We start from the raw sequence: 18,378 nt of genomic DNA on the forward strand, positions 1-18,378 counted from the left end.
GGTGACCACCTGAAACAAGCACAAACCTCACTTCAAGCTGCATGGTTACAGGACTTATCCATAAAATTCATCTGCCCAGAGCTCCACTGAGCATTACCTGGTTGGTAAGAGGCTTAACCAGCGGTCCTTGTCCCCATCAAATAAGCAATTAAAAAAAAAATCTTACAATGACATGGAGTCACTAGGAACAGGAGATTCGCAGCACGACTGTGGGCCACTGCCTACTCTCCTCCCCAAGAGCAACACCTCCCCCTCCCTTTCAGAACTTCCCTTAGGGCTGCTGCTGGTGAGGCAGGCTATAACAAATTAAGCCCCTACTGACTCTTACCAATTGCTGACCAAAGGTATTATTTCTTTGTGTGAGAGCCTATATAGTGTGTCAGCAGACTACTCACCACAGGGATCATGTGAGCCCAATTTGTTGATTCAGAGTGGAGTCATGCACTGATAGAGATTAAAGAATAGTGATCAAGAGAAAGAATATTGATTGGCTTTTCCCCCCTATAGCTCAGGAGCACTAAGGCTAATTATACTATACTCCATCTACTGTCCTGGCTGAGATCGGCCAATTCAAAATAGACCAAAAGTTGAATATGGCATCTTTTGGTATCCATGGGTTAGTGCTACACTGGGAGTGTCATTTCCCCATTAGGCCATTGGTGGAGATCTGTACAATTTTCCATTTAAACTAGCCAAATGTTAAGGTTTTATTTACTGCATGCAGATCTGATCACCTATTCATAGGAAGGATATTTGTGCCCTTGGGAGAGTAGAGAAATGAGCAATGAAAATGATTCCTGGCATCAGGAAATAAATTAAAGATTAAGGAAGCATGGTTTGTTTTCTTTGGAAAAGCAGAGACCCTGGAGGTAAAGTAATGCAAGTTTTCAATGTTATGATGGGAATTGACAATGCTGACCCAAGCAAATTTTTCATAATGGTGAAGGCTTCAAAAGGCAGATGACATGATTTAAAAATTAGGATGTCTGGAGGTAGGTAGCACTGGTAAAGGGGGGAGGGTAATAAACTTGAGGAATAAGCTACCAGGGAAAGTCAGTTATGTGGACAATATAATTGAGTTCAAGAGACAATTCAAAGAAGATGGGTAGCGGGTTTGATCTATCAAAAGATAATGGACTTCTTTGGCCTAATGATTTTTCCCATTCCTGAAAATTATGTTCCAGTCAGATATCACTCAAGCACCTTCAAGTACCACCTCCCACTGTGATGAATACATCTGAAAGACGTTTTTAAAAGCTGTGTTTATTAATTGTAAATTTATCTAGTCTAGGAAGCCAACTCAACAGTTGCTGTGACCATTGGAAACATGCAATCTGAAGGGATGAGAGTATGTTGTGAAATAATCAGCAAAAGAATGTATAGGGTTGGAAGATGAGCAGAGAAGGTCACTAATATGAAAGAACGACGAATAAAAAAGACAGACAGTAATCCAATTTAGTGGAAAAAGTATATATTGCTAACAGAATATTTTAAACAACTAAGCTGTTTCTACAATCAACACATTTCTCTTTTCTTTTGGTAAATTTACATTAAGCACAAAATTCAGACCCCTTCTTCAAAGTGCAGCTAAAGTCAGTATTCTATGATGTACTTTTTCTTTAAGACATAAGAAGTGTTGTCAATTTTATATTAAATGTTTAATTGTATTCAGGTGGTGGGCATTAACTGGGGATTCACTTGTACTCTTGTATATAGAAGTGGACTAAAACAGTGGTTGTTGGATTTGAAGGTGCATGTTTAGAATATGTGTCTGTAAAAAAAAAGCTTGTAAGTGTGTAACGAATAGGCTCTGGTTCTGTCTTTCACTGCCTGGCTATCTATGATAGAATAAGTGTGAGCTGGAGGAGAAACCTGAAGGCTGTTTTAACCCTTGACAACAGATCAACCCTACCATGGACTATATGCAAAATAAAACTCTTTACCTCGCTCCAACTATGGGGTAAGTTTCCCTTATGTGCTATTTGTAACAAAGAGCATAAATCCATTTATTATAAATGGGTTTGTTACACATAGGGCATTAAATAAATCTCCCCCATTGTGCCTTAGCACCAGGCTCAGAAAAGGGCACCCACGGCATGTGTTGCATTTTATACCTTGTGTCCTTTGAGTGCTAGATTCTGTCCAGTTTTGTTTTTGTGGAACAATTAAAACTGTTCTAAATTTATCTAAAAAGAGAGGAGATTTTTCCCATCAGATCCAACTGGGTCCAAAGTAAATGCAAGAAGTGAAAGAATAATGGTTTAACTCATTATGCTACTCTGTCCTTTTATGCCTTAACTTTCTCCTTTCTATTTGTTTGTCTTCACTTCTTTACCTCCTGTTACACAAATTCAAATAAGTAATGATATTGTTCAAATATTATGAAAAGCATAACAATAAAAAATACATTATAAAATTAAACACCTTAATGTTAAAGCACTTTTACAACCAAGTGGTTAATGAGCTTCAACAGGAAGCTGAACTTACCAGGATGCTGAGGACTACTGTTGTCAATTTTCAATGCTTTAGTTACCTTTCCCATTACAAAGCAAGTCTAGGAATAACAGGTCAAACAAATATTATTTATATGCAACTCATTTTAGTGATAGTGATGCAAGCTTATAGCCCTAGGAAGACACATGATCCTGGGGTTTATTTTACATGCACTGTTTCTTCACTAAAATTCTCTAACTACTGAACTACAAATTTACAATTTTGTCTTTTGCATAATATTAACAAGCAACATTTGAGTAACAACATTTGAAATAGTATGCATTCTGCTCCATAGAAGTCCTCATTTTCTATAGCAGTTGGAAGAAACCAGATTCACAAAGCAAAAACGTTGGCACCATTCCACCTGGCATTTTTGTTTTTCCAAACATTCTGGTTATTTCGCAGAACACTCATCTCAAAGTTTCTTTCAAGCAATTGTGTATATTACGTTACATAAATTAAAAATGATATATTGCTGTCATATCACGAGCAAAAATATAAAGATATAGCAAAATCTGGACCAAACAGAATCACCTTTAATCTCAAAGGGTTGATAGTTAAAATATTTAAGCAAACCATTAATATTATTATATTGTGGAACAGTGACTTACCAAAAGAGTATATGCTTCTTTATTGCATTCCATGTGTACATCCTCAACGTTTGGGCTCCATATGTTATAGAACATAAACTTGAAACGGCTGTGCAATATTTCTGTTTGATCACACTTAGTTTTATATGGTTCTAGATCAGTAAGAGCCACTGAGATGTTAGGGAGAATGACACCTTTATTTATTGAATTGATGGTAAATCTTGGGATAAGAGAGCAGTTTCGTAGTTTCACATTTTTAATCACCTCTCGTCCCACCGAAGGAAGTAAAATCTGCAAAAATATGACATTTCAATCAAAGCTGTGCAGCATAACTTAATAAAATTTCTTCAATATTAAAATAGGACAATTTTTTTATAGGTTTAGGCAAACTTTAATGTAAATAAAATTAGCTAATAGTTTGTATTTTATGAAACATATCAACAATGTTGGGCAAACACATGTCAAAAGAGAATACACAGGAAGGGAAGTGTGATAGAATACACAAAACACAAGAAATAGGAACAAGAGTAGACCATATCACCCATCGAGCCTGCTCCACTATTCAAAACGATCATGGCTGATCTTAGGATTCAACTTCACTTTCCCGCCTGCTCGCCAGACCCCTTAATTCCCTGAGACACCAAAAATTTGTCCATTCCAGCCTTAAATGTACTCAATGATGGAGCATCCACAACCCTCTGGGGTAGAGAATTTCAAAGATTCACAACCCTTTGAGTGAAGTAATTTCTCCTCATCTCAGTCCAAAACGATTGGCCCCTTATCCTGAGACTGTGACCCCGTGTTTTAGATTCCCCTACCAGCAGAAATAATCTTCCAATGTCTACTCTACCCAGCCCCTTTAGAATCATATATGTTTCAATGAAGATCACTTCTCATTCTTCTAAACTCCAGAGAATACAGGTACAATTTATTCAGCCTCTCATCATAGGACAACCCCACATCCCAGGGACCAATCTAGTGAAACTTCGCTGCACTACCTCCAATGCAAGTATATCCTTACTAAATTTGGAGACCAAACCTGCATACAGTATTCCAGATGTGTTCTCATCAAAACCCTGTACAAATGAAGACTGATGTTCCGAGGCACTGTCAATATGAGCAACCAATTTCATCAATTTTCAGTTGATTCATTGCAAGTCATCCTACAACCCTCTTTCCACAGAAATTTCACATAGATCTAGAAGGTGAAATTGGTCCATGCCAGTATTATGAAACAGACTCCTAGCAAAATCGACAGATTTTTCATCGTGCTAGCTTTCATTTCCTTGGAGAACATTGCTGAGATTTTTAATTTCAAACCAAGTAAAATCACCAATGAGACTAGGAAATGAGTCTCCAAAAAGAGTTTTTAACTAACATTCTGTGAACTTCAGTGGAATGAGGATTGGGCTCTGTGAAAAATCAGATGCCGATTCACTACAAGCCCATTTCATGCTGCTGGTGTAGACCAATTTCACCCCCTAATATTCAGCCAGATAAGTCACAAGCAGGTTGGTATTGGAAGCTGTAGTGGGTCCTTTAGCTGGAGGAGGATGGGATAGAATTGAAAATCTAGGAAAAAATCTAGCTGAGGATCCAAAAAAGAATGGAGCCATTAAAAAGCTGAATAATTTAAATTAATCAGTTCAACAATATATAATTGTTTGTCAAATAAGGTCTAATTTAAGACTGAGTTGGAACTTCAATTTGAACTTTGTTTATATGATTAATTTAATCAAATAAGTATTTATTTTTATTTATTTAGAGATACAGCACTGAAACAGGCCCTTCGGCCCACCGAGTCTATGCCGTCCAACAACCACCCATTTATACTAACCCTACAGTAATCCCATATTCCCTACCACCTACCTACACTAGGGGCAATTTACAATGGCCAATTTACCTATCACCTGCAAGTCTTTGGCTGTGGGAGGAAACCGGAGCACCCGGCGAAAACCCACGCGGTCACAGGGAGAATTTGCAATCTCCGCACAGGCAGTACCCAGAATTGAACCCGGGTCCCTGGAGCTGTGAGGCTGCGGTGCTAACCACTGCGCCACTGTGCCGCCCGTTAAACATTTCTCATTTATTATCTGAATTTCCTCAATATATTTTTCACTCACATTACAATTAAATTTCAGATTTTTATTACAAACTTCTCATTATATATCCTGTAAAATTATGGTTGAGAGCAAGTAATAAGGTTATAATGTACTTTGAAGGGTTAATTTACTCTAATTTCAGTAAACATGCATTAAATGAAGGATTGAGTGCCAGGTACAATGAGGATGGCTGTCATGTATCTTAAATTAATATTCATGGACATGACCCTAAGTTATCTTACATTTTTTGGATGAGAGAGATGTTCAACCTCATTCTTGTCTGCTTTTTAAAGGGAATAATGACAACAGAAGAAGAAATCAAAACAGATATTAAGACATTTAAGATAGAAAAGGGGAGATAACTGACAAACTAATCAAGCTTAGATAAGATGAAACCCATAGACCAGATGCATTGGATTCACATATATTTAAAGTTTGGGAAGAGATAGTAGAGGTGCTATTACGTATATATAAAAAAATCATTAGAAAAGGGAACAATGCCAGAGGACTTGTGGACAGCTAATGTGATTCCTATGTTTAAAAGAGGGAGATAGAACAAGTCCAGGGAATTATAGACTTAATGTCGGTGATAGGAAAGATAATGGAATCCTTATTCAAAGATGTAACAGAAAACATCTAGAAACTAAAAATATAATGAAGAGTAGTCAGCATCGTTTCCAAAAGGGAAGGTCTATAGTTTAAAGTGTAGTAAATTTTATAATAGGTAAATGTTACACAGACTCGGAGTTCCTGATAAATGGATTAAATGTGGCAAATCACTTACAGGAGTCAACTGCACATATTTTATAAAGATTTATGAAGGTGAGGGAGTAAGAGAAAGATAAGCATAAGACGACAGACTGAGAGAGGTCAAACATATAAACCTTAGACAAAGCTAGTTTAAAAATTGAATTAAAATATTGCTGTACCTCTCCATAGACAGCTGTGTTGTTGTAAATCTTTGAGGATGGCTTTTTAAAGTCAGGAAGCTCAAGAATTCTGATATAACCTCCGTCGCCAATAATGTTTTGTTTAACAAGATCACAAACCACTTGCATACGTGGGCAAACCACCTGATTAAGAAAGACAAGAGAAAATAAGATCAAAGATCACAATGAATACATTATTAAAGGGAAGCTTAATTTCAATTATGATTATGAATTAAAAATTGCCCAAGCCATTTTAAAAATAGATGAGCAGTGCATAGCCTTTGCAGTATCCAGTGCTTTCAAGTCATTTCTTGAACTCTTGCTGAATGAATCGAATTGGCTGAAGTCTGGCATCTGTGATACTGGGGACTTCAGGAGGAGACTGAGATGGATCATCAAATTGGCACTTCCGGCTGAAGGTTGTTGCAAATGCTTCAGCCTGATCTTTTGTACCGATAAGCTGGGCTTCCCCCATCATTGAGGATGGGGATATTCGTAGAGTCATCTCCTCCAGATAATTAATTGTCCACCACCATTCGCAACTGGATGTGGCAGGACTGCAGCACTTAGATCTGATCAATTGGTTATGGGATCGTTTAGCTGTATAGCATGCTGCTTCTGCTGTTTGGCTCGCAAGTAGTCCTGGGTTTTAGCTTCGCCAGGTTGACACCTCATTTTGAGGTATGCCTGGTGCTGCTGCTGGCATGCCCTCCTACACTCTTCATTGAACCAGAGTTGGTCCTCCAGCTTGATGGTGATGGTAGAGTGGGGGAATATGCTGGACTATGAGATTACAGATTGTGGTTCAGTACAATTCTGCTGCTGATGATGGCCCACAGCGCCTCATGGATGCCGAGTATTGCATTGCAGATCTGTTTGAAATCTATCCCATTTAGCACAGTGGTAGTGCCACACAACACAATGGAGAGTATTCTCAAGAATGACAGATTTCTAAATACCATTGACCTAAAGGGATATGAGGATAGTGTGGGAAAAAAGCAGTGAAGTGGGTGATCAGCCATGCTCATACTGAATGGTGGGGCAGGCTCGATGGGCTAAATGGCCTACTCCTGCTCCTATATTCCTATAAATGAATTGAAAAGAAGGAAGCACTAGCATTTATATAGCACTTTTCATGACCTCAAGACATCCCATATAAACTCTGCAGCGAATTAAGTATTTTTTCCCCAAGTGTAGTCTCTGTTGTAATGCCGGAAAATGCTACAGCCAATTTGCACAAAATATGATCCTACAAACAACAATGAAATAAATGACCACATAACTAGTTTTAGGGATGTTGGTTGATGGATAAATATTGGCCTGGACACCATAACACCCCGGTCATCTCCAAATATACCATGGGATCTTTTATGTCCACCTTTGAGAACAGGCAAGACCTCAGTTTAATGTTTCATCCGAAAGATAGCAGCTCTGATAATACAGCACACCTGTTGTTCTGCACCGAACTGTCAACCTAGATTATGTAGTCAAGACTCAGGAGCAGGGCACAAGCACATGCCTTTCTAGCTCAGAGGTGAGAGTGCTATTAATGAATCAAAGCAGACAACTTTAGTATTGCAGTATTCAGAGTGCCAAAAAGTCAAGAGGCAGGATTTTGCCTGCAGGCTTCTAAACCCCACCATCAGGCTCAAATGGGGGTCAGAAGCCCGCACTGTGAGACAAACAGTCACTCAATGTGACTTTCACCAGAGCGATCAATTAGAGGTTAAAGGGCTGGCTTGCTGTTCAATTAAAGGCGGCGTGCAGGCTCTTGTGACTGGAGAGCCAATCAGAGGCCTTCCAGCTTGAAAGAAGCAGCAGGATGCCATAGCAGGTAAGTGAAGGACAGGGTGCTTCAAACTGAAGGCATCTTCTCGCCAACTTAAAAATTTAAAACAAAAAATGGCCTTTGCAGCTGGGTCACCATTGTGAGGGGAGCCCTTCTACAGGATAGCCTGTGGCTTTTGCTGTGGCCAGGCAGAGCCTCTGCCTGGAGCACTGGCCTCACCACCCCGCCCCTATCTGCCATTGGGAGACCGCTTCCAGACAACTAAACGTTCACTTGGCGCCTCCGGAAACCTGGAGGCCAACTGGATTTTCCATTGGTCTTAATTTGTTTGATTGGCCACTTGTGGACATGTAGCCCTGTCACCTCCAGGATGGAGCCAGGGAACTGGCATACCAGTTGGCAGCACTATTTTCAGCACCCACCTACCTCCATTCCTGGACCAGAGGGGATAAAAATTCAGCCCAGGGAAGTCAAAAACCAGAAAGCCACTTACATAAGGACTTGGCTGGTAATAGTTCCTTATTAAGCATATCTCCTGTTTTGAAGATTACAATGTTCTAATGATGAATTCTGGATTTTCTATTAGTGATCTGAGGATCAATTTGCATGACTCTGTCCATTATTGCATGATAACTGTACATAGTAGCATTTATTATATATATGCAGGAAGTGAGGCCTGCTCCAAGTAGGGACAATCTTTCAGCTAGGAACAGAGCAAAACTTCCCAGTGACCTCAAAAGAAGCAGTTTTTCTGCTTACCCATCATTGTTAGCATGCTTAGTGTATCTCTATAAATTTCAGCACTAATTGCAGAACAGTGTTAAAGGGAGTAATGAGAAGCCCAATAATTGCTGCTCTCATTGGTTAACTCACCCACTAACATGAATGCAAGCAACCTGCGCAGGGAGCAATGGCATACTGTAACTGTGATAGTACTGCAGAGTCAACTCTACTTTTTTATATATTGATCGCAGAGGAACATTCAGGTGTACAAGTTATGATCGCGTTTGTCACTATTTTACTGTTGATGGTATTACAGACAGTCCCCAATCATCTACTATGAATTATGTATTAATGTTTGCGCTCTGCAATGGATCTTTTAGGACAGCAAGTCTGTAAATTTTAAAAGTGTATGTGCAAACAAAACCTATTTGCATCAGTAATATGTACTGAAAAGATTACTTACATCATCAATTATTTCAGTTCCATTGTACAACTTCACCTTTAGCTGTATAGAAAGGAATTTTGACAGAGTTGATTTTCTAAGTGTACACTGATTGGTTTAAATAAAAACAAGCATTAGGTCTGGTGGAATTTGACATGCATTCTGTTTATATATTTTAATCTATTTAGCAATTCCTTTATTCCCATTAACCTTTCATCTTCTTTCTGTAGGCATCAACATGCTATTATATTGTTCAACATTCATCAACAAATCTTCATTACCTTGCTCAAATGATTATTGATTTAAGATCTAGACAGATTGTCAGCAGGCTGTTTGATCACGGAGGCAGGAAAACAGGATCATCTCTTTCCTGTAGCCCAGAAATGCTGAAGCTAATTATAGCATTCCAGCACTGCCCGAGATCTGCTAACTCAACATAGACCACGGCTCAATAGTAATATCAATGTTCTGTTTCCATTAGCTTTTTCTTAGGTCTCCATAATACAGAAATACCTTTTTACAGGTAGCATTACAATATGGGAAAGTTCTTCAAATCCATTTTTGTTTGTATTTTCCCCCTATTTTGAGGCCCCATGTGCCAGACACTATTTCATTATCTGTTAGAGAATGATCTATTCCAAGAATTCCACCACTCGAGCCAAATGCTAGGATGTCAACAAGACTGACCCTTGTAGGAGAGGGATTTAGATTTGCTCTGCAACTTACCCTCAAACATGATTTCAGATGTTTCACTGTGACCAACCCCTCCACAATCATCTGGTTGAGTGTGACAGAATGGTACTTTTTAGAAAGGGATGCGATCCATAGATGGAAGACCCTCACAAACTGTACCACAGGCTAGCTGTCGTTAACTGTCGCATATTTCATGCCCGGCCAAGGAGCACTCTTTTTAAAGGAAACAAATGGCTCCTAGCCAGACTCTAAACTCCTTAACTAAGTCACCACCAATAGCGTGTAGGAATTATGCCTTCATTCATTTATTTCACAATTCTTTCTCCCTAGTTTTCTGTTTTCTTTCATCCTCTTCTGAAGGTATTGGCCCATGCTCAAGTACTGTTCGCTAGTACACTATTTATTCACTTAAAATTTTTACAATACCCCAAGCAGTCTAAATAGATTTTTTTTCTAAGTGCCTCTGTGTGCACATTTTAAGGCATAAAATATGGTAAAAGACTCACTATAAAGTGTACAAGCTACCTCACTTAACAGTATTTAGGATTATTTAAATCAAATGAACACAATTTTCCTTTAATACATTTTTTAAAAAAAAATTCGTTCATGGGATGTTGCCGTTACTGGCTCATTGCCCTCGAGAAGGTGGTGCAGACCATGTGGTATAGGTACACCCACTGTGCTGTTAGGGAGGGAGTCCCAAGATTTTGACCCAGCGACAGTCAAGTAACAATAATTATATTTCCAAAATGGAGACATGTTGTCGAAGCTTTTCATCTTGCACTCATCAGGACAATTGCAAGAATACCAATGTAAGGGAAGCAACAAATTTACACAGCATGAGAAGAGAGTTCTGATTGGCTGACAAGTGAACTCTGATTAGTAGAGGCATTGCCATGGAGAATGGACCAGTTTATGGTGACAGTTAACTGCCAAGCTTTGTTTGAAATTTAAACCAGGCAGCTTGACCGATTGGTCAAGGCATTGCCCTGAGGAACGAACCTATGAATGGGTGTCACTTATTTTGTTCAGCTGAAAACAGGCGCAAAATTTGTACATATTCTGTCTGCAAGAACAGGACCCTGTGTATTAATATATGTAGCTTCCAGTACGTGCAAATGCGCCATGCTGCGAGCCCTACTGACCATCTTAAATTGGTTGTCAGCGTAATTCTTAGCACACTGCGGATTATTTAGCAAATGTTGTTCAGTCACGGAATCACATCTAATGTTGGACACTGTGTTTTGAGTTTTGCAAGCATGGGCTGGTTGGGTACGGTCAGTACCTTGCCCGTTGCGAACAGCAGAAGGGACAAGTTGTTTGTTACGATCCGCCAGTCTTTGGGATGTACGGCCTATATACCTAGCATCACACTGGCATTGAAATTCATATATCACATTATTCATTTGTGTGATAGGCAGGACATCATTTTAGCTTGACGGCAGCATCCGGTTAGTGGCGAACACCACACGTGTTGCTACTGCATCGTAGCAGCGTGAATCAGCTAGCTTTACCTGTTGCTCAAATTTTTACCCTTTCAGGGTAATTTGAGGTAGACTGGGCACTTTTCAGGGCCGAAAAAGACAGCCTTAGACCCATTAATAAGTTGGTGTGATATACCATGAGCAATGATCTGATCAGTGTAGTCATGATCATGCAGGATGTATTGACCAGCAAAGGTGGGTATGTGGTAGACTGTGGTAGAGAACCCCTTAACAGATTTCTCAACTAATATGTCAAGGAAAGGGAGCTCGTTTGACTGCAAGTGTAGTTTTCCCTTCAAATCTCTGACTTCAACTCTAGCAGGGTTCCTTGATGCCATACTCAGGTAAATGCTGCCTTGATGCCAAGGGCAGTCATTCTCATCTCACCTCTGGAACGCAGATCTTTCTCTATGTTTCTACCAAGGCTGTAATGAGGTTTGGAGCCAAGTGATTCTGGTGGAACCCAAATGCAGCATCAGTAAGCAGGTTATTGGTGAGCAAGTGACGCTTGATAGCACTGTCGACCACACTTTCCAGCACTTAGCTGAAGATTGAGTAGACTGATGAGTGGTAATTGGCCGGGTTGGATTTGTCCTGTTTTCTGTGGACAAGATATACCTGGACGAGTTTCCACATTGTCAGTGTTGTAGCTGTAGAGGAACATCTTGGCTAGTGGTGTGGCTATTTCTGGAGCACAAATATTCAACACGACAGCCAGGATGTTGTCGAAGTCCATAGCCTTTCCAGTATCCAGTGCACTGGATTTCTTGATTTCACATGGAAGTGAACCTCCTCTGAACTGCCTCCAATGCAACTACATCCTTTCTCAAGTAAGGGGACCAAAACTGTACGCAATACTCCAGGTGCAGTCTCACCAATGCCTTGTACAGTTGCAGCAACACTTCCCTACTTTTATACTCTATTCCTTTAGCAATAAATGCCAAAATTCCATTTGCCTTTCTTATCACCTGCTGTACCTGCAAACTAGTTTTCTGCGATTAATGCATGAGGACACCCAGATCCCTCTGCACTGAAGCACTCTGAAGGTTCTCTCCATTTAGATAATAATTTGCCTTTCTATTCTTCCAACCAAAATGGATAACCTCACACTTATCCACGTTAAAATCCATCTGCCAAATTTTGGCCCATTTATCTAATCTATCCAGATCCATTTGTAGATTTCTTATTTCTTTATTGCAACTTACGATCCCACCTGTTTTAGTGTCATCTGCAAATCTGGCTATAGTACCTTCTATCCCTGCATCCAAGTCATTTATATAGATTGTAAATAGTTGGGGCCCGAGGAGCGAACCCTGTAGCACCCCACTAGTTACATCTTGCCAAACAGAAAAAGACTCATTTATCCCGACTCTGTTTCCTGTTGGTTAGCCAATTCACTATCCAAGCTAATAAATTGCCCCTAACCCCTATGAATTTACCCTGTGTATTAACCTTTTGTGTGGCACCTCACTACCTGCCACTGGCCCCCTCTGGCAGCTCTGACTTTCAGGCCTCAGCCAGCTCTGTCAGTAGCGCTGCTACCGAGCCACTCTTGGTGATGGAAATTTACATTCCCCACCCAGAGTGGGTTTGTGCCCTTGCTACCTTTAGTGCTTCTTCCAAGTGATGTTTAACATGGAGGAGTACTGATTCATCAGTTGAGGCAGGATGGTAGATGGTAATCTGGTTCCCTGCCCACATCTGACCTGATGCCAGTCAATGTTGAGAACTCTCAGGGCCATTCCCTCATAACTGACAAAATTGTGCTGCCACCTCTGGTCCTGTCGGTGGGACAGCATATCCTCAGGGATGTTGGAGGAGTCTGGGACATTGGCTGAAATGTATGATTCTGAGACTATGACTAGGTCAAGCTATTGCTTGACTAGTCTATGACACACCTCTCCCAATGTGGCACAAGTCCCCAGATGTCAGTGAGGAGGACTTTGGAGGGTCGACAGGGCAGGGTGTGTCTGTACTTTTTTTTGTTATTCAATTTTTCTGTAGCAACTTGATACAACTGAGTGGCTTGCTAGGCCATTTCAGAGAGCAATTAAGAGTCAACCACATTGCTGACAGTCTGGAATCACATGTAGGCCAAACTGGGTAAGGACAGCAGGTTTGCTTCCCTAAAGGGCATTAGTTTTTACAACAATCCAGTAGTTTCATAATCATCATTACTGAGAATAGTCTTTTATTCTAAAATTATTTAATTGAATTTAAGTTCCCCCAAGTTATGCTGATAACTTGTTCAATTAGTTTTATTGCAGTTATATTCCAATAAAATCACTATACTAGTATTATTAACTTGGATTTTTTTTTTAAATAGGAGGAATAACTCCTACCTTGTTTGTGTAGTTCTGACCATTTGTACTTTTGGTAGTTTTACATTTTGTGTATGGAAAGTATTTTAGGTAGAAGTGTGTTTCATTACTGCTTCCTTTGCAGTTGTCATCCAGTAATGTGATTTGCTGAATTGAGTTCTGGGAAAAGAAAAACAGAAAAAAAGTGGGAAAAAATAAAGTTACTCAAATATTAATGCACAAGTCCATTATCAGTAAAAAATGAACAGAAACTGTGGTAGGTGTAAGAAACACTGTTTTCCTCAATTGAGGATTCCCGATCACTATGCTCGACCATGTCCATCCCTTTTCTCACCCCTTCACCTCCCTTCCAGAACCACAATAGTATTCACCTTGTTCTCATCTTCCACTCACTAGCCTCCAGATTCAACAGATCATCCTCTGCCATCTCCAACATGATAAATAAATCTTCCCCTCCCCTTTCAGCATTCTGAAGGGACTGTTCCCTCTGCAACACCTGGTACACTCCTCAATACCCCTTCCCATAATACCTGCCTGTGAAAGCACAGGAGGTGCAACACCTGCTCTTTTACCTCCTCTGCTCCACTCCTTCCAGGTGATACAGTGATTTACTTGCACTTCTGTCAATTTAGTGCACTAAATTCGCTGCGCACAATACAGTCTTCTCTACAATGGGGAGACCAAAAGCAAACTGCTTTGCCAACACCTCCATTCAGTCCGCAAGCATGACCCTGGGCATCCGTTCGCCTGTCATTTTAATTCTCTATCCCAATTGGACCTCTGTGTCCTCACTCTCCAACACTGTTCCAATGAAGCTTAATGTAAACTCAAGGAACAGTACCTCATCTTTCCATTAGGCACTTTATAGCCTTCCAAGTCAACTCAGATCATCAATTTCAGCTCATAACCTGTACTGTTTCAGATTGCTTATGTTGGTAATGATCCTGCTAATTCCATTTACAGTTTCCAAAAGCTTCGCCTTCTTGCACCATCTTCCCTTATGTAATTTAATCTCTCCTACCTTCCACCTGATCACAGACCTTCCCTTTTGTTCTTCCCTCCCCTCCTCCCTTCGCTTGCCTTTGTACCTGTTTAAAATCTGTTGATCTTTCATCAGATCTGGAAAAAGAATTATCAGCCTGAAATGTTAACAGTTTTCCACAGATGTTGCCTGACCTGCTGAATATTTCCAGCATTTTCAGTTTTTATTTCAGATCTCCAGCATCTGCAGTATTTTTCGTTTGTAAGAAACAGTGTTGAGCTAAAAACTAGACAAATTTAGTTCATTTTTTTTTGGAAAATATTAATGAATGAAAACTATGCCCAAGGTACCAAAAACAACTTTGGTGGAGTTAAATAATCTACTTTACTTTTGAGTTTTCCTATAATTTTAGTAGTTCAATATTTCTAATTTGATCATACGTTAGTTCAGATCACATTGAATTAAGCCTTCAAATCTTACTGCGTGGTATCTGTGCATTGCAACCCACACCCAATGAGTAGAATGCCTTACTTTAGGGAGGCAAGAGCTACTGATAGTACTTTCAAGCTTGTGGTGTGAAACATTAACTGTGGCTCTATTTAAGTATATTCCATTTTGAATTTTCTTTAGTTACAATATTGAAACAGTGAGGTAGTTCACTTCAAAGTCTTGTCTTTTTCAAAGAGAACAAACTAGTCTGCTTTGATCATGATGCTCATCTCTTTACTCTCTCAAGGACAATATCTTCTTATGATTAGGTGACTAGAACTGCAAACATTTTCCAGTTAGGATATGACCACTGCCTTAGACAACCAACTGGTGCAGTTTCTGGACAGTTCTGTAAATGGCTAAGCTGCCTGCCCACCTGCTTCTGACCTAAGCCTGCTTAATTATGCAATCAGGGTCCTACACCGCAATATTCAGCTACAAATCGGCATTGTGTGCCATGCACACTCTGCCCATTTGTACCAGGAGGCATGCAACCAAACCAGTAGCCCTTAAAGGGGCTGTTTGTGGACACTAAAGGAAAGTCCCATAAATTTTCTTGGAAGAATTTTTTTGGTTCCAGGAGGAGCTAAATTACCATGGCTTGCTTCCAGCCCATGCTCAGTGTGGGAGTCAGCCAATTATCTGCCCTCCCACAACTAACAAGCTGCAGTTGTGCAGCTGTTTGGCACCTGCAGCTTGCCAACAGCATTTAAATGAGTCCCAAAACCAAGGCCTCACTGACTTTGTGCTCATTTTGGGTGCAAATCTAATACCCCTTCCTTGTTGCAAGAGCAGTATACTTGGTAGTTACCTTCCCAAATTTACTAACAGTGATTTCCATGCCTGATTCTCCACAGTGAACAGACTTAACATATTTGCCTGGAGACTCCGATTGCAATGTAGAAGTGTGGACATCATTTCCTGTTTAAGAAGATAAATAGTTCATAGTCAACCATATTGTTTCTAAAAAATGCCCACATTCTCCTTCCCCTCACCATAAGCGCTGAATTTCATACCATCCACTTTCAGCTGGCAAGGAAGTGGTTAGATAATAGAATGGGAGAAAATAATACATAATGAGCATATAATGTTTTCTTATAGAATGACAGCATTCTCTCTTTAATAACTAGAAGGGCACCAAGTCAAATTAATGAGACACATCTCAACCCAGTTCCAGACTATGGTTCACAAAACAAAACTGCCTTTCACTGTTGGGACAAATTCAGACAATTACTTTACCATTTGACCCATGCTATACCCAAAAACCATATTCTTTCCCCTGCACTGATTTTTTAAAAATGTTGCTTTTCAACCACAAATTTTGGATTATATTAAACATAAAATTATTTTCTAATTTTCAGGTGAACGAAAACCAGCAAGTTGGAAGGTAAAGACCAACAAATAGGAGGTTCCTACTGTACAGAGGTGTCAAATGATACATAGAATAAATGCTATTTCAATGCATATTTGTGGAGGCCATCATGCAAGAGATTTGAAGCGGAAATAAACTATTGTTCTAAACAAGGATATTTTAAAGTCATTGAAAGTTTGACTTGATTTTTGAGCAATATGTAATTACATACAAATATATATACACAAGTAGTTGGAGGTTTGCACGTCATGCATTTCTTTCCACAGTAAGCTTACTGCCTGTGTCACAAATTTTGAATAAATTTTTTAAGTTAACATTTATAATGGCAAAATCATATCAGCATATTATAATTGAAAATTTCTATTTGCTCATTACACAGAACTTATAGCACAGGATTAAGCCATTTGGCCCAACTTCCCAGTGCCAGTGTTCATGCTCCACATGAGTTTCCTCTCACCAATTTTCATCTAATCCTATCAGCACATACTTTATTCCTTTCTCCCTCATGTACTTCCCCTTAAATACATCGATGCTATTCACATAAACTAGTCCATGTGGTAGCAAGTTTCACTTTCTAATCACTCTCTGATTTCTCCTAAATTTCTTACTATCAGTGACTATCTTATATTTATAAATCCTAGTTTTGGACTCTTCCAGTGAAAATATCTTCTCTACATCATTATCTCACACTTTCAGAATTTTAAAGACCTCTATTACATTTCCCTTGGCTGGCTCTCTTTTCTAGAGAAAGGCTTGTTCAGTCTTTCCTGATAACCAATGCTCCCAGTAAGCTGCGCTACCTAGTGGCAACCCAAAAGTTCATGAGCAGGCTGCGCACAAGTTGGCTGCTTTAAGTTACGTGTGCATGGCCGCACAGAAAAGTTTTAAGAGACTGCGCACAAACAAATCACATGCACGCTCTCCAAAATAAAAAAAAATTAGAAGGTACATTGGTTTATAATCTCTTAGTTCTGGTATTATTCTTGTAAATTTTTTTGCATCTTCTTCAGTGCTTCTATATCCCATCATCTCACTGGATCTCTGCTACCTGTCCGACTATTCTGATTATCTGATTTGGAGCACTGATCCACCATCTACTAGCCCCCTTTCCTTTTATTATCAGTAATTGATTCAGACTTCCACTTAAGGCCCCAAGATCTACCACTTTATGATTCCACCTGCACGCCCCCTCCAATCTCATTGACCCTGAGACTGTGACCCCCAACCTCATGATCCCTTCCTGATCCATACTCCACCGACTAATCTTTTCACCTCTTTATCCTTCAGACCTGTCTTCTGAGCATCTAATCATGATTAAGTCAGCACTGAATTCTTAAAACAACATGAATCCTTTACAATCAATAACTGATTAAACTGCACAAAAGTGTGTAATGGGACAAAATTGGGCTCTGTAAAACCCATGTTTTGCATGCTACAAGCCCCATTAAGGTTCCAAAATTATGTCTGCAGCACCACACACTTCTAATACAAAGTGCACCAGATGCTATATTGGTAGAGGGTTAGCATGCATACCGAACATCTGCCAGCAGATGTTTTGAAGCTAGCACTGCCATTTTGAACCTCCAAGCGCCAACCTATTCCCTCTCTGAGCCTCGCATGGTTGAACATTTCATTAAGCAGCATGAAACCCTCACCACCCACCCTCAACCTGTACTATTTAAAGGGATCATCAACTACTTACAAATTAGTTGCTTGTTTATTTCTTCTGGCTGTTGCTGCAATTCCGGAAGTTTTGGATACTTTCTATAGTTGTTTAAAGTTTCAAAAGTCTACAGGGTATGGCCTGGCAGATACTGAAGTATTTCAAGGCTTCTGCACAAACCAGTTGCTCCCATACATTAATGCACCAATCGGCTTTCCCCTTGGCATTGAGCATGACAGGGATAATCAGAAGAGGGTATGCAGAGCAGGACAAGCTGCTAGGAGAGGGAGGAGGGGGAGGGTGGGG

At 39.8% G+C, this 18,378-nt stretch overlaps 1 protein-coding gene across 3 annotated transcripts in view; it reads right to left on the reverse strand.

The window, feature by feature from the left end:
- LOC137347654 (transforming growth factor beta receptor type 3-like) overlaps positions 1 to 18,378 on the reverse strand; it is a 144,866-nt gene that overhangs the window by 25,780 nt on the left and 100,708 nt on the right. For all 3 annotated transcript variants that reach the window (XM_068012306.1, XM_068012304.1, XM_068012305.1), the window contains 6 exons: positions 15,849 to 15,958; positions 13,588 to 13,725; positions 9,090 to 9,131; positions 6,115 to 6,258; positions 3,105 to 3,374; positions 2,488 to 2,554 (listed from right to left, as the gene is read on the reverse strand). In XM_068012306.1, coding sequence (XP_067868407.1) covers positions 2,488 to 2,554; positions 3,105 to 3,374; positions 6,115 to 6,258; positions 9,090 to 9,131; positions 13,588 to 13,725; positions 15,849 to 15,958 — 771 coding nt within the window. The remainder of the gene's footprint in view (positions 1 to 2,487; positions 2,555 to 3,104; positions 3,375 to 6,114; positions 6,259 to 9,089; positions 9,132 to 13,587; positions 13,726 to 15,848; positions 15,959 to 18,378) is intronic.

Source organism: Heterodontus francisci, chromosome 32 (genome assembly GCF_036365525.1).
Source record: "Heterodontus francisci isolate sHetFra1 chromosome 32, sHetFra1.hap1, whole genome shotgun sequence".
Lineage (NCBI taxonomy): Eukaryota > Metazoa > Chordata > Chondrichthyes > Heterodontiformes > Heterodontidae > Heterodontus > Heterodontus francisci.